Here is a 17,614-nt window from a genome sequence, read left to right as displayed (position 1 = left end):
AATGAACACATTTACGCATGTAGGAACGATAACTTGAACAACGCCTGTGTACAACACCGAAATTCCACCAATCATCTCATGAAATTAAGAGACGCCCAATTAGTGATCAAAGAAACTAATTTCCGCAGACGCAAGTGCCTTGAATCAGCACTGATCGCTGTTTCGAATACAATTAAACAAAACAACGGCAGTTTCACCATCTCCGAAGTTTTAGCAAGAATCCTCCTGAAAACAGTAAACCCTGCCATCACATAGTCTCTCCTGTTATACTACACAAGCACATACAAGGAGTGAACACTGAAACAAGCTGCCTCTTTCCAGTCTATATTTGTCCAACCTATTTTTATGTTACCCAAGTAATAGCTTTTATATCCTTTTTCTCATGTACGAATTAATTGCTCTACCATATTGTATTGCTTTTGTCACTACTACTACTATTACTACTACTACCACTAGTGAACATCGAAATGGTACCTCACTAGTATTGCACCTCACTCTGAGCCTATATACACCCTCTGTGTCCATGTATTGTTTGTAATGGCTTGATAAAGCTTCTGGAGAGCGAAACGTTGCCACAATAAAATGTCACATTAGTTGCACTTGTGTCCTTTTACTTTACATATTGTCGGTAATTCTACCAACTTTATTACTACTACTACTACTACTACTACTACCACCACCTCTTCCTGCCTATATATACCCGTCCTGCTCCACCTCTGTTAGTGTGACTTTGTCAATGGTCCAAGTCGGACCGAAACGTCGTCGTAAGCTTCTCTCTTTTATGTGCGGGTTATTTGTGTAACAATACATGAATCACAGTACCAAAACACCTGAGGTACAGTACTACAATATAGGAGTGACAGAACCAGAGCTCCTGAGTAAGAACAGCAGAACATCTGAGAGACAGTACTAAAATACCTGAGGGTCAGTACAAAACCTGGGTGATGTTAGCACAACACCTGAGTGACAGTAGCATAACACCTGAGTGACAGTAGCACAACACCTGAGTGACAGTAGCACAACACCTGAGTGACAGTACAACAACATCTGAGGGAGTAAAAAGACAACTGAGTGACAGTACCACAACACCTGAGTGACAGTACCACAACACCTGAGTGACAGTACAACAACATCTGAGTGACAGTACCACAACACCTGAGTGACAGTACCACAACACCTGAGTGACAGTACAACAACATCTGAGTGACAGTACCACAACATCTGAGTGACAGTACCACAACATCTGAGTGACAGTACCACAACATCTGAGTGACAGTACCACAACATCTGAGTGACAGTACCACAACATCTGAGTGACAGTACCACAACACCTGAGTGACAGTACCACAACACCTGAGTGACAGTACCACAACATCTGAGTGACAGTACCACAACACCTGAGTGACAGTACCACAACACCTGAGTGACAGTACAATATCTGAGTGACAGTACCACAACATCTGAGTGACAGTACCACAACATCTGAGTGACAGTACCACAACATCTGAGTGACAGTACCACAACATCTGAGTGACAGTACAACAACCTCTGAGTGACAGTACCACAACATCTGAGTGACAGTGCCACAACATCTGAGTGACAGTACCACAACATCTGAGTGACAGTACGACAACATCTGAGTGACAGTACCACAACATCTGAGTGACAGTACAACAACATCTGAGTGACAGTACCACAACATCTGAGTGACAGTACCACAACATCTGAGTGACAGTACCACAACATCTGAGTGACAGTACCACAACATCTGATTGACAGTACCACAACATCTGATTGACAGTACCACAACATCTGATTGACAGTACCACAACATCTGAGTGACAGTACCACAACATCTGAGTGACAGTACCACAACATCTGAGTGACAGTACAACAACATCTGAGTGACAGTACCACAACATCTGAGTGACAGTACCACAACATCTGAGTGACAGTACCACAACATCTGATTGACAGTACCACATCTGAGTGACAGTACCACAACATCTGAGTGACAGTACCACAACATCTGATTGACAGTACCACAACATCTGAGTGACAGTACCATAACATCTGAGTGACAGTACCACAACATCTGATTGACAGTACCACAACATCTGATTGACAGTACCACAACATCTGAGTGACAGTACCACAACATCTGAGTGACAGTACCACAACATCTGATTGACAGTACCACAACATCTGAGTGACAGTACCACAACATGAGTGACAGTACCACTACATCTGATTGACAGTACCACAACATCTGAGTGACAGTACCACAACATCTGATTGACAGTACCACAACATCTGAGTGACAGTACCACAACATCTGAGTGACAGTACCACAACATCTGAGTGACAGTACCACAACATCTGAGTGACAGTACCACAACATCTGATTGACAGTACCACAACATCTGAGTGACAGTACCACAACATCTGATTGACAGTACCACAACATCTGAGTGACAGTACCACAACATCTGAGTGACAGTACCACAACATCTGATTGACAGTACCACAACATCTGAGTGACAGTACCAACATGAGTGACAGTACCACAACATCTGAGTGACAGTACCACAACATCTGAGTGACAGTACCACAACATCTGAGTGACAGTACCACAACATCTGAGTGACAGTACCACAACATCTGAGTGACAGTACCACAACATCTGAGTGACAGTACCACAACATCTGATTGACAGTACCACAACATCTGAGTGACAGTACCACAACATCTGATTGACAGTACCACAACATCTGAGTGACAGTACCACAACATCTGAGTGACAGTACCACAACATCTGAGTGACAGTACCACAACATCTGAGTGACAGTACCACAACATCTGAGTGACAGTACCACAACATCTGAGTGACAGTACCACAACATCTGATTGACAGTACCACAATATCTGAGTGACAGTACCACAACATCTGATTGACAGTACCACAACATCTGAGTGACAGTACCACAACATCTGAGTGACAGTACCAGAACATCTGATTGACAGTACCACAACATCTGAGTGACAGTACCACAACATCTGAGTGACAGTACCACAACATCTGATTGACAGTACCACAACATCTGAGTGACAGTACCACAACATCTGATTGACAGTACCACAACATCTGAGTGACAGTACCACAACATCTGAGTGACAGTACCAGAACATCTGATTGACAGTACCACAACATCTGAGTGACAGTACCACAACATCTGAGTGACAGTACCACAACATCTGAGTGACAGTACCACAACATCTGATTGACAGTACCACAACATGAGTGACAGTACCACAACATCTGATTGACAGTACCACAACATCTGAGTGACAGTACCACAACATCTGAGTGACAGTACCAGAACATCTGATTGACAGTACCACAACATCTGAGTGACAGTACCACAACATCTGAGTGACAGTACCACAACACCTGAGTGACAGTACCCCAACATCTGAGTGACAGTACCACAACATCTGATTGACAGTACTACAACATGAGTGACAGTACCACAACATCTGAGTGACAGTACCACAACATCTGATTGACAGTACCTCAACATGAGTGACAGTACCACAACATCTGAGTGACAATACCACAACATCTGATTGACAGTACCACAACATCTGAGTGACAGTACCACAACATCTGAGTGACAGTACCACAACATCTGATTGACAGTACCACAACATCTGAGTGACAGTACCACAATATCTATCTGAGTGACAGTACCACAACATCTGAGTGACAGTACCACAACATCTGAGTGACAGTACCACAACATCTGATTGACAGTACCACAACATCTGATTGACAGTACCACAACATCTGAGTGACAGTACCACAACATCTGATTGACAGTACCACAACATCTGAGTGACAGTACCACAACATGAGTGACAGTACCACAACATCTGAGTGACAGTACCACAACATCTGAGTGACAGTACCAGAACATCTGATTGACAGTACCACAACATCTGAGTGACAGTACCACAACATGAGTGACAGTACCACAACATCTGAGTGACAGTACCACAACATCTGAGTGACAGTACCAGAACATCTGATTGACAGTACCACAACATGAGTGACAGTACCACAACATCTGAGTGACAGTACCACAACATCTGAGTGACAGTACCAGAACATCTGATTGACAGTACCACAACATGAGTGACAGTACCAGAACATCTGATTGACAGTACCACAACTGAGTGACAGTACCACAACATCTGAGTGATAGTACCACAACATCTGAGTGACAGTACCACAACATCTGATTGACAGTACCACAACATCTGAGTGACAGTGCCACAACATCTGAGTGACAGTACCACAACATCTGAGTGACAGTGCCACAACATCTGAGTGACAGTACCACAACATCTGAGTGACAGTACCAGAACATCTGATTGACAGTACCACAACATGAGTGACAGTACCACAACATGAGTGACAGTACCAGAACATCTGAGTGACAGTACCACAACATCTGATTGACAATAAAACAACACCTGAGTGACAGTACAACACCTAAGTCACATTACTACAGCACCTATGAAAAAACACCACAACACCTGACTGACGGTATTATAACACCTGAGTGACAGTATATTACCTTTCTACCAGTACAGCACCTTACTACCAGTACGTCACCTAATTACCAGTACATCACCTCACTACCAGTACAGCACCTGACTACCAGTACAGCATCTGACTACCAGTACATCACCTAACTACCAGTACATCACCTCACTACCAGTACAGCACCTGACTACCGGTATAGCACCTTACTACCAGTACGTCACCTAATTACCAGTACATCACCTGACTACCAGTACAGTACTTGACTACCAGTACATCACCTCACTACCAGTACAGCACCTGACTACCAGTACAGCACCTGACTACCAGTACAGCACCTGACTACCAGTACAGCACCTGACTACCAGTACAACACCTGACCACCAGTACAGCACCTGACTACCAGTGCAGCACCTGACTACCAGTACATCACCTGACTACCAGTACAGCATCTGACTACCAGTACATCACCTAACTACCAGTACATCACCTCACTACCAGTACAGCACCTGACTACCAGTACAGCACCTGACTACCAGTACATCACCTAACTACCAGTACATCCCCTCACTACCAGTACAGCGCCTGACTACCAGTACATCACCTGACTACCAGTACATCTCCTAACTACCAGTACATCACCTCACTACCAGTACAGCACCTGACCACCAGTACAGCACCTGACTACTAGTACATCACCTGACTACTAGTACATCACCTAACTACCAGTACATCACCTCATTACCAGTACAGCAGCTGACTACCAGTACATTACCTAACTACCAGTACATCATCTCACTACCAGTGCAGCACCTGACTACCAGTACAGCACCTGACTACCAGTACATCACCTGACTACCAGTACATCACCTGACTACCAGTATATCACCTAACTACCAGTACATCACCTGACTACCAGTACATCACCTAACTACCAGTACAGCACCTGACTACCAGTGCATCACCTCACTACCAGTACATCACCTCACTACCAGTACATCACCTAACTACCAGTACAGCACCTGACTACCAATACATCACCTCACTACCAGTACATCACCTCACTACCAGTACATCACTTGACTACCAGTACAGCACCTGACTACCAGTACATCAACTGACTACCAGTACATCACCTGACTACCAGTACAGCACCTGACTACCAGTACATCACCTGACTACCAGTACATCACCTGACTACCAGTACATCACCTAGCTACCAGTGAATCACCTCACTACCAGTACAGCATCTGACTACCAGTACAGCACCTGACTACCAGTACATCACCTAACTACCAGTACATCACCTCACTACCAGTACATCACCTAGCTACCAGTGAATCACCTCACTACCAGTACATCATCTGACTACCAGTACAGCACCAGACTACCATTACAGCACCTGACTACCAGTACATCACCTGACTACCAAGACATCACCTTACTAGCAGTACATCACCTGACTACCAGTACATCACCTCACTACCAGTACATCACCTAACTACCACTACAGCACCTGACTACCAGTACATCACCTGACTACCAGTACATCACCTGACTGCCAAGACATCACCTAACTACCAGTACATCACCTAACTACCACTACAGCACCTGACTACCAGTACATCACCTAACTACCACTACAGCACCTGACTACCAGTACATCACCTGACTACCAGTACAGCACCTGACTACCAGTACATCACCTGACTACCAGTACATCACCTGACTACCAGTACATCACCTGACTACCAGTACAGCACCTGACTACCAGTACATCACCTGACTACCAGTACAGCACCTGACTACCAGTACATCACCTGACTACCAGTACATCACCTGACTACCAGTACATCACCTAACTACCACTACAGCACCTGACTACCAGTACATCACCTGACTACCAGTACATCACCTGACTACCAGTACAGCACATGACTACTGTTATGCAGGGTTCTGCATGACATTGTAATGTATATACAGTAGTGAAGGGTGTCATAATAGTAGGAATGTTATAATTGTAAAGAATAATTTTATAATTCATAATGTGCTTTTGGGGGAACTGTAAAGTACTCTAACGGTAATTATAAAGAAATCCTGCTGGGGATTTATTTTCCAACTATATTTGGGTACGCTGGGTAAGCGTGGCTTGGGGCAGTCACGTGGAGTCAACATGGTGTGGAGGCTGGTGTCGGAGATGCTGTGAATTTAAGCTAAGTTTGTAGTTGTGTACTCCTTTTGTTTAGCTAACTCAGGCCATAGGCTCTTCTATGGCTTACCTGTATGTTCAACCAGGCTCTGACATGGTCAGGGTGCTGTGGGAGGAGTGAGGAAATAAGAAATGGGGTTGGTAGTGGAAGTGACGGCCTGACGCTGCCTAGGCCAAGTGGTTATGTTGTTTGGACCTCCAACCAGCTGTTTCTTGTGTACCCTCATTTGGACGTTTAGGATAGAAGATAGATGAAGGTGTTTCTAGAGTGTGTATTTAGTGTTATGTTGAATAAATAGATATATGTTCCTAACTAAGATTTTTACCTAACCCTCTGTTTACCAACCTATTGAAGTAACGAATACTGGTTTAGCGCTTCCTGTTTTGACTGGGATAGGCCTGGGTGGCCTGTTTATGCTTGAGATGTGTGTAACTTTTACCTTTGCCCTTAGACAAGGCTCTAGCCCCCAACTTTCCCACCTTTCTGCGTAACACTACAATCACACCACCTGGCTACCAGTACACCACCTAACTACTAGTACACCACCTGACCACCACTACAGCACCTGACTCTCAGTACACTACCAGACTACCAATATACCTATCAGGACAGCACCTGACTACCAGTACACCTGACTACCAGCACAGCACCTGGCTACCAGTACACCACCTGACTACCAGTACACCACCTGACTACCAGTACAGTGCCTGACTACCTGTACACCACCTGACTACCAGCACACCACCTGACTACCAGTACACCACCTGACTACCAGTACACCACCTGACTACCAGTACACCACCTGACTATCAGTACATCACCTGACTACCAGTACAGTGCCTGACTACCAGTACAGCACCTGACTACCAGCACACCACCTGACTACCAGTACACCACCTGACTACCAGCACACCACCTGACTACCAGTACAGCACCTGACTACCAGTGCAGCACCTGACTACCAGTACACCACCTGACTACCAGTACACCACCTGACTATCAGTACACCACCTGACTACCAGCACACCACCTGACTACCAGTACAGCACCTGACTACCAGTGCAGCACCTGACTACCAGTGCAGCACCTGACTACCAGCACACCACCTGACTACCAGTACAGCACCTGACTACCAGTGCAACACCTGACTACCAGTACAGCACCTGACTTCCAGCACACCACCTGACTACCAGTACACCACCTGACTACCAGCACACCACCTGACTACCAGTACAGCACCTGACTACCTGTACACCACCTGACTACCAGTACACCACCTGACTATCAGTACATCACCTGACTACCAGTACAGTGCCTGACTACCAGTACAGCACCTGACTACCAGCACACCACCTGACTACCAGTACAGCACCTGACTACCAGTGCAGCACCTGACTACCAGTACACCACCTGACTACCAGTGCAGCACCTGACTACCAGTACACCACCTGGCTACCAGTACACCACCTGACTACCAGTACACCACCTGACTACCAGTACACCACCTGACTATCAGTACATCACCTGACTACCAGTACAGTGCCTGACTACCAGTACAGCACCTGACTACCAGCACACCACCTGACTACCAGTACACCACCTGACTACCAGCACACCACCTGACTACCAGTACAGCACCTGACTACCAGTGCAGCACCTGACTACCAGTACACCACCTGACTACCAGTGCAGCACCTGACTACCAGTACACCAACTGACTACCAGTGCAGCACCTGACTACTAGTGCAGCACCTGACTACCAGTACAGCACCTGACTACCAGTACTCCACCTGACTACCATTACAGCACCTGACTACCAGTTCTCTTCCTAACTACCAGTATAGCACCTGACTACCAGTACTCCACCTGACTACCAGTATAGCACCTGACTATCAGTACTCCGCCTGACTACCAGTATAGCACCTGACTACCAGTACTCCACCTGACTACCAGTGCAGCACCTGACTACCAGTACTCCACCTGACTACCAGTACAGCACCTGACTATCAGTACTCCACCTGACTACCAGTACAGCACCTGACTACCAGTGCAGCACCTGACTACCAGTGCAGCACCTGACTACCAGTGTAGCACCTGACTACCAGTACTAGAAAACATGAGTGACAGTATCCAAACTTATGAGTTATGGAAGCTCAAAACCTGTGACAGTTGTTGAACAATTGAACGAGAGCATCACAACACCTGAGAGAAGAATAATACCTGGAAGCCAGTACAACACCTGAATGACAAAAGCGCCTGTGTGACAGTAAAACACTATCTGAATGACAGTACCACAACACGTGAGTGACAGTACCACAACACCTGAGAAACAGTAGAACAACATCTAAGTGACAGTACAACACCTGAGTGATAACACTACCTGAGTGACAGTACCACAACACCTGAGTGACTATCACAACACCTGAGTGACAGTACCACAACATCTGAATGACATGACCACAACACCTGAGTGACAGTACCAAAACACCCGATAAACACAACAACAACATCTGAGTGTTGAGACACTTCTGCAGCATATGGGAATCTTTACTGAAGAAATGTTTCTCCACATATTGGATTCATCAGTCCTATACAAAGCAGAAAGGTGTAAGGAGAGATGGAGCTTGAGATAATCAGTCCCTTAACCCAGAGTCGATGTGTTCAGTCCATCAATGTTGAGAAAAGTACATGTACATGGAGAAGTGGCTTATATATAACAAATAAGTGAGGAAAAGCAAGGGTAGGCGGCGACACCAGTGGAAAAGTCCACTAGTGTAAGCGGGTCATGACTATATGTTTGTCAAGCATTGAGATATTCCCTGTATCATGATCCCAGGATGCTGATGTGCTTTACACATACTATGATGTAAATAGTTAAGAGACATTACCTTTTCAAGGGGGGCTCCTTGGCGTAGTTTCCTTCCTCAGACCTAACCTAATTACCCCCTAGTCCCCTCCCCGATCCCATCTTCCCCATCCTCCCTTTTTCCCTTTCCTCCTCCTCCTTCCCATCCCTCCCTTATTCCCTTCCTATTTTTGGCCTTTGGTATTCTTCCCACAGGCACGCTGGTTCCTATGAAGGGGAAAGGATACCAGGGTCCATCACATTCCGTTGAGATCCTTGGCGGTGGTGTAGTTTGCTGTGGAATCTGCATCACCTAGTGGTGTCCCAATCTCTCTCCGGTCTCCCGGGGGGCGGTGGCTTTGGGTGTCTTTCAGGTGACGGGTGTATCTCTGGAGGCTACCTGTCGGATTCCAAGGGGTGGAGGTCGAAGGAGGTATGCACTGTGGCGGGTGTCTGGCTGCCCTCTCTTTTGTCCACGAAGGTGGCTCGGCGAATGTGAGGTTGCTATCCTGGATTGCTGGTTTACTGGCATGGGTTCCATGCAGCATCTGCACTGCTTGTGGTGCTGGGGTTCTCTTGGGTGCGGAGGGGGATTTACGGCCCTTTTTTACCTCCTAGGAGCTATTCCTCCACGTTCCCCACCTTTTTTTTTCTTTACTTTTTTTCCTAACAAGTAAAAAGAAAGAAGAGACCTAACTATGGAACCCCAAATCCATGAACCTCCTCACCCTGGGCCCCTTCCTGATACCGCACCCTGTTCTGACCCTGACTCATGTTTTGACCATCTTTGGACACTTCTAATGCCACTGTACCCCTTGCTGGAGCTGTTTCATCATCAACTTCAGGTACCGGGATTTCGACTGACTCCTTTGATATGTATGACCTTTGCTCTTCTTTGATTATGCTTCCGGCTTCTTCCTCTATGGTGTGGTAATTTTCGAATCACCAGCCCGTCCCACGTCAGACCAACTCCGGTCCCACACCTAAATGCCCACATCAATTACTTGATGGTACTTCTTTGCTTCCTTCTCGTTCTACTCAGAAAAGACCGGCATATCATGCACTCCCTTTCCACGCTATGTTTCAGAATGCACAATGGACTAAATTCTTTACTTTATGATCGACTTCCTCTACTGCCTATCTTTCCGACCATAGTATTGGCAAGGCACTCCTCCACCATGTTAGTAGAAATATATCCTTTCATCCTCTCAAGAGCAGTACAGTCATCATCACTGTCCACAATGCTAACCAAGATCACAATCTTTCTCTTCTTACATCTATCGATACTATTCCTGTGACTATTGTAAAACATTCCCTCAGTTCTTGTAGTGGTACTGTCATTCTGCCTCATACCATTGTTCAACAGAATTTACAGACATGTGGCCATGACATTCTAGAACAGCTAGACCTTTAATTAAGACCTCCAAATCCCCAAAGCCGACACTTATGTCCTCCCTGCCCTCAGGCGGAGACGATACCCTTACAATGTAGCTTGCTTAACTTTCGACTGACGTGAGCTTCCGTTCTCTGTATATATATTGGGGGACACCGTTTACAAGATCGAAAGGTGATCCCTACACCACAACAGTGTAGAATTTGCTGGCATTTTGGTTATCCAGCAAAATATTGCAGGTCCATGGCTGAACGCCCAGTCTGTGGTGCCGACGGCCACATCAATTTGTCTTGTAGTCTACCTCCCTCTACCCTTAATTGTCATAAGGCTCACCCAACTTACTCTCGCCGTTGCCAGGCTTACTTAAACGAGCATGGAATCCGCTGTGTCAAAGAGGCAGAAGGCCTCCCATATGCTATGGCAGTCTCTCATCTATGCCTCCCCGTATTTCTCATTCTCGTGTTACTAAACGTCCCTACTCCTCCGGGATCCCAACTTCTGCAGCCTCCTCTGTGGTTACCCCTTCCACAGTCACTCCTGTCTCTAATTCTTTTGCTGTTCTGGACTCAGAAGCCCCTACCTCAACACCTCATTCTGTTCTCACTTCTTCATCTTCTCACTCACAACACATCCTCCCCATCACCCCTCTACTTCTCAGAAGTCCATAAAATCCCCATTGCTCAAATCTCCTTTAACCTCTCCTTCCCTTCTTCTACCTCCTCAGTTTACCTTTCTAGTCTCTGTACCTGGTTCTTCACCTCTATCTGGCTCTGTTACAAGAGTGGAGGTTCACCTTCCTCCTTGTACTGTATCTTCCTTCCCTATCCCTTCCCAAGTTTCTTCCTCTTCTGCCCCTTCCCAAGTTACTTCCTCTTCTGTCCCCTCCCCTGCTTCTTCTTCAGTTTACTCTACCCTTTCGTCCTCCCCTAGTTTGGTACAGTCCATTGTCGTTCCAATTTTTACTCACCCTCTTCCTTCCATCCCTAGTATTGTCTCCCACACATCTTCCTTGTCTTCCAAAATACTGGATGCTATCTCAGAATATATTGCTGAGACTGGACCATCAATGAGCACCGATCCATCTCCTGTTCCTCATCTTCCCTCTTCTCTATCCATGCAATTCCTTTCTTTGCAGCATCCCATTCCTTCGATGCTTGACCATTTTAAGCTGCCGCCACATGTAGACTTTTCTAACCCTTCTAGTCCATAGCTACTTTTACCTGCAGATTTCTTGTATCTTTCTCATTACAAATCATGGCTTATTTACAGTGGAATATTCGTGGCCTCAGAGATAACCGGGGTGAGCTTCAGGTGCTGCTCTTCCAGTTGTCCACTGTCAGTGTTTGTTTACAAGAACCCAAATTACACTCCGCTGTTATGCATCCTATCTCAGGCTATGATTTATTGAATTCATCGGATCATTTTTCCGATGGAACCTTTAATGGAAGTGCCCTTCTGACACACACTGATATTCCATACCGTCAGCTCTTTGATATACTTCGCTGCAATACACTGCAGCCCGTATCCACTTGAATAAGTGGTATACAATCTGTTCTTTGTATCTCTCTCCTTCTCGGGCATTATCTATCCCAGATGTTGCCTTTCTAATTTCGTCCTAACTGCCACCACTTCTGTTGCTTGGTGATTTTAATGGCCACCATTTCCTCATGGGGGTCTCACTGTGACTCCCGCGGCATTCAGTTAGAGACTTTTCTCGTTTTTCTTCCCGTCGATGTTTTAAATACAGGTTCTCCCACCCGTTTTGATCCTTGTACTCATTCTCTTGCATCGATCTCTCGGTCTGCTCTTCCTCAATTGTCCTCGACTTCATCTGGTCTGTCCTCCCGGACTTGCATGACAGCGATCATTTTCCACTCATCCTTACTCCTCCATCGTATTCCCCACCTCCTGGAAATTTGACAGGGTGAATTGGGATCTTTATGCGAGTCTAACTGCTTTCAATGAGGCTCCTTTCTTTTCCTCCATTGATGAGATTTTACTCCTCGACCTCGCTCTTAACTGCAGCTTCACATTCTATACCCTTCACTTCAATATGCCCGCACTTCTTCTCAGATGTGCGTACCTTGGTGATCTCTTGCTTGTGCTCGGGCAGTACGTTTGAAATGCGCTGCGTGGGCAGATACCGGTACAACAGAAGCATCGAGAGACTCCTTGATTTTAAACAGAAGAGAGCTGTTGCTCGCCGTGCCATCCGTGATGCTAAACGCATATGCTGGTAGGATTATGTTTCTACTATCACTTCGGCTTCCTCTATGAGTGTAGTCTGGAAAAAAATATGGAAACTGAGTGGTAAATACTCCCCCGACCCAGCTCCTAACCTTTGGGTTTCTGGTGTCAATATAGCAGACACTCTTGACGTTGCCACTGACATTGGTAATCATATGTCCGTATGTCTTAGGGACTCCATCTATGCCCCTCGTTTCTTTCCTCCAAGTCTGCCAGAGAGTTAGAACCCTCACACTTTTCTTCTCTCAAAGAAGAATTATATAATGTGCCTTTCACTCTTCTGGAACTGGAGGCAACACTCTCTGTAAATGCTACAGCATTTACATCAGTCAGTTCTTGTAGTCCTCTTAAGACTATTTAATCTTATTTGGTCACAAGAAGTTCTTCCCCAGTTGTGGAAATCTGCCATTGTTCTACCTTTGCTCTTACCAGTGCAGTTTGCAAGGTGATGGAACATCTGGTAAATAGACGTTTGATGTGGTAGTTAGAGACTGACAATAGTCTCTCCACTCGTCAATATGGCTTACATAAGGGCTGTTCTACCATTGACCCCTTAATTCGCTTGGATACATATGTTCGTAATGCTTTTACCAATAATCACTCGGTTATCTCCATCTTTTTTGACCTAGAGAAGGCATATGACACAACGTGGAGGTATAATATCTTAACCCACGCCCACTCCTTAGGCCTCCGAGGTAACCTGCCATTTTTCCTTAAGAACTTTTAAGTGAAAGACACTTCCATGTCCGGGTTAATAATGTGCTTTCCCCGGACTATACCCAAGCTGAAGGTGTCCCCCAGGGATGTGTTCTGAGCACAACACTTTTCTCCTTGCTATAAATGATCTAGCATCTGTCCTTCCTTTCAATACTTGGTCATTGCTCTATGTTGATGATTTTGCTATAGCTTATGCCGATACTGCCTCTCACCTCATTGCGGTTGCTCTCCAGCACACGGTCAACCGTGTTTCAAATTGAGCTACCACTAATTGGTTTAAATTTTCTAGTAGTAAAACTCACCAAATTACTTTCACTAGATGTTCAGTCGTCTCTGATCATTACTTGTACCTATATAGCTCACGTATCCCAGAATGTGATAAGGTCAGGTTTTTCGGCCTTCTGTTTGACCGTAGGTTATCCTGGAAACCTCACATTACCTCTCTAAAGACAACTTGTCATAGCCGGCAGAACCTTCCAAAAACACTCATTCATCTTTCATGGGGAGCTGATCGTAGAACACTCCTTCGCTTACTTTCAGCCCTAATTTTATCGAAACTTGATTATGGTGACCAGATCTATTTGGCGGCCTCTCCTGCAACTCTCTCTAGCCTTAATCCCATCCATCACCAGGGATTACGTTTATGCCTCGGTGCTTTTCGCTCTTCGCCGGTTGAGAGCCTCTATGCAGAAGTGAATATTCCATCCTTGTCCGATCGCCGTGATGCTCATTGCCTTCGCTACTATGTTAGATTTCGTGACCTCCACAATCCTTCAATATATAGGATAGTCACTGATGTTAGTAGATGTTCTTCATTTGTTCGTCGCCCCTGTATACCCCGTCCCTTTTCTCTCCGATTACATTCGCTCTTGTCTTTTCTTCAGTTACCACCTTTCTATGTTCATGCAGCATCTCACTTTTCCCTGCTTCCTTGGGAAGTTCCAGCTGTTCGTGTCTGCTCTTTACCACTGCCATGCACGAAAGCCCAACTACCTAAAGTGGCTTCCCACTCTCATTTTCTTGACCACTTCTGCTCTAATTCTCATGCCATCACACTGTATACCGATGGTTCTAAGTCTTCTGACGGCGTTGGAGTCACAGCAGTGTTTCCAGACACTGTTTTGCGAGGGCATTTATTATCCTTGGCTAGCATTTTTACGGCTGAATTGTATGTCATTCCTGTAGCACTTACCCGTATTGTATCTATGCCTGTGTCACCATTTGTGGTCGTTTCACACTCCCATAGTGCTTTACAGGCTATACGAAAATTTAATACACCTCACCCCCTAGTTCTTCGTATCCAACATTGGTTACATCATATCTCTAGCATGGTTATGTTGACATTCAGGGCAATGAACAAGCAGACACTGCTGCACGGTCAGCAATACATGACCTCCCAGTTTCATATAGAAGTGTTCTATTCACGGACTATTTTGCTGTAATTGCTACCCACCTTCACACCTGTTGGCAACAACGTTGGTCTGATCTGCTCCATAACAAACTTCATTCTATTAAACCGAGTATAGGTTTCTGGGCGTCTTCTAGTCATCAATGTCGAGGTTTGGAGACTACTCTCTCCCGTCTTCGCATCGGCCACACTCATCTTACTCACAGGTATCTCATGGAGAGGCGCCCTGTTCCTGTCTGTGAGTATTTTCAGGTTCCAGTACCTGTTAGCCACATTCTGTTGGACTGCTCTCTCTATCAACGAGCACACAGAATTTACCTCCAACTCCACTGTCCTTTCTTTACCTTCTCTTCTTGCTGATGGACCCTCCTTTAATCCAGACTCTCTCACTGACTTTTTGACAGCAACTGATTTACTACACAAACTCTGATGATGATACCTCTAGCACTCTCCTCAGTCCTTTCTTCCTCAATCTCTAGCTACCCTCTACCCCCGCACTATCCACTGCCCCACTGCACTCCATAACCTAATAATCATCCCTCTCCCTCTTGCTACACATTACCAGTGTATCCTTACCATGCTGTGCTGTTTAACCCTTATGGTTTAGAGCTTATAATAACAATACTAATAATTAGAAAACCTACATGTTAAAGAATAAGAAACTTGTGCACAATATCGGAGTTCTTCAATACCTGCCTAAACTGTAGTCATGACCTACTTACACTAGTGGAATTTCCCACTAGTGACTCCACTTCCTTCTGCTTCAACTCACCTGACTGCAGTATATAAGTCAAGCATATGCTCTACTTTTCTCGAGACTGAATGCATCAACTCCCAGCTGAGGAACTGATTACCTCAAACTCCTCCTTATCTTCCACTGTTCTTCTCTGTACTGCATTAAACAAGCCAGTTGTTGGCGAAAAGATTCCACAGTAAAGATTCCCAAATATTGCTGAAGTATCTAAATCTTCAGTAGTGTGAGAAAACACCTTGTAATAGCCTTTTAAGTAATAAGGGAAAACCATGATGGATGAAAAACAAATCAGACAAAAACCAGTTGGGTCCTCATTCCAGGAAACGTTCGTATTTAATTTTATATATAAAAATATATTTGCTATTACCTCAGCTTGGGTGCTGCACTTGGCCTCATCAGTATACCAGGAAGAGTTTGAAGTGATGATGCAACTCAAAGCAACACCGACCAGCCGTCCTGTTGTTTGTTCTCTGCTGCCCACTGACACTCCAGACTCCAGACATTGTTTAATATCTTCTTCATCTCTTCTGGTGGCTGAGGTAACACCAACACTCATGTACTACAAGTGTGAAAATAATGCCAGTCAAAATACAAAGGAAAAAATATATAAGAATTTATTAAGATATTTCCTCTCATTAAAAACATATTTCGTTGTTACTGATACACAATTATTCACCAAAATAAGAAATTATTGGATTATCAAGTATCAAACAATGTTCAGTTTTATATAATTACTGTTAATCTGTTTTACATATTATTCTAAAGCTACGGTAACCTTGTCCATCTCCAGTGGCATTATGTTATATATTGGATAATATGTAGGATAATGTAATACATTTCTCTCCTTGGTTAAACATAGGTGATACTAAATGAAGGTAAGTGACATTGTAAAGCAGGATAATATCTTGTGTGGTTTTATTCTCTCTCTCCTGCTGCATACACACACACACACACACACACACACACACACACACACACACACACACATACAAGTGATAAGTGTGGTAAATGAGGACTCAAAAGGGCAAGAGAAAAGTATAGCCGAAGAAGTCAGAGGCGGAAGGGCGAGGTGTACGAGTCATCGTACAACGAGCATCGTACAGCGAGCATCGTACATCAGGCATCTGGATGGACGTCCCCTCTGAGTAACGTACAATTCACTTGTTTGTGGTGGCGGGAAGTCTGAGGGTAGAACCGGCCCGGCGGACACTGGTTAGCTCGCTATCTAAACCCTGCTCCAGAGCGATTATCATACACAAAACACCTAGCAGTAGTAGGAAGATAAAATTTGTAGGAGCAAGGACTAATGGGACTACAGCCCTGACAACAGTTTCGAGAGATAATGTTTTAGGACACAAAGACAGTACAATCTGAGAAGCAAGTATTGGGTACACATGTAGTAAAAAGGTAGTGAAAGAGTGACTTGTTAACACA

The 17,614-nt window shown here is 45.1% G+C and overlaps 1 protein-coding gene across 1 annotated transcript in view; it reads right to left on the bottom strand.

Moving 5' to 3' along the window:
• Window positions 1–16,759, bottom strand: part of LOC138851005 (uncharacterized) — a gene marked incomplete at its 3' end in the record, with an annotated part of 57,764 nt that extends 41,005 nt beyond the window's left edge. Inside the window, 1 exon segment of the mRNA XM_070081327.1 lies at window positions 16,548–16,759. Within this exon segment, the coding sequence (XP_069937428.1) occupies window positions 16,548–16,736 (189 nt within the window).
• Between the last annotated feature and the right edge of the window lie 855 nt (window positions 16,760–17,614).

Source organism: Cherax quadricarinatus, unplaced genomic scaffold, assembly GCF_038502225.1.
Source record: "Cherax quadricarinatus isolate ZL_2023a unplaced genomic scaffold, ASM3850222v1 Contig2341, whole genome shotgun sequence".
NCBI classification, from domain to species: domain Eukaryota; kingdom Metazoa; phylum Arthropoda; class Malacostraca; order Decapoda; family Parastacidae; genus Cherax; species Cherax quadricarinatus.
This window is presented reverse-complemented; position numbering and strand designations above follow the sequence as displayed.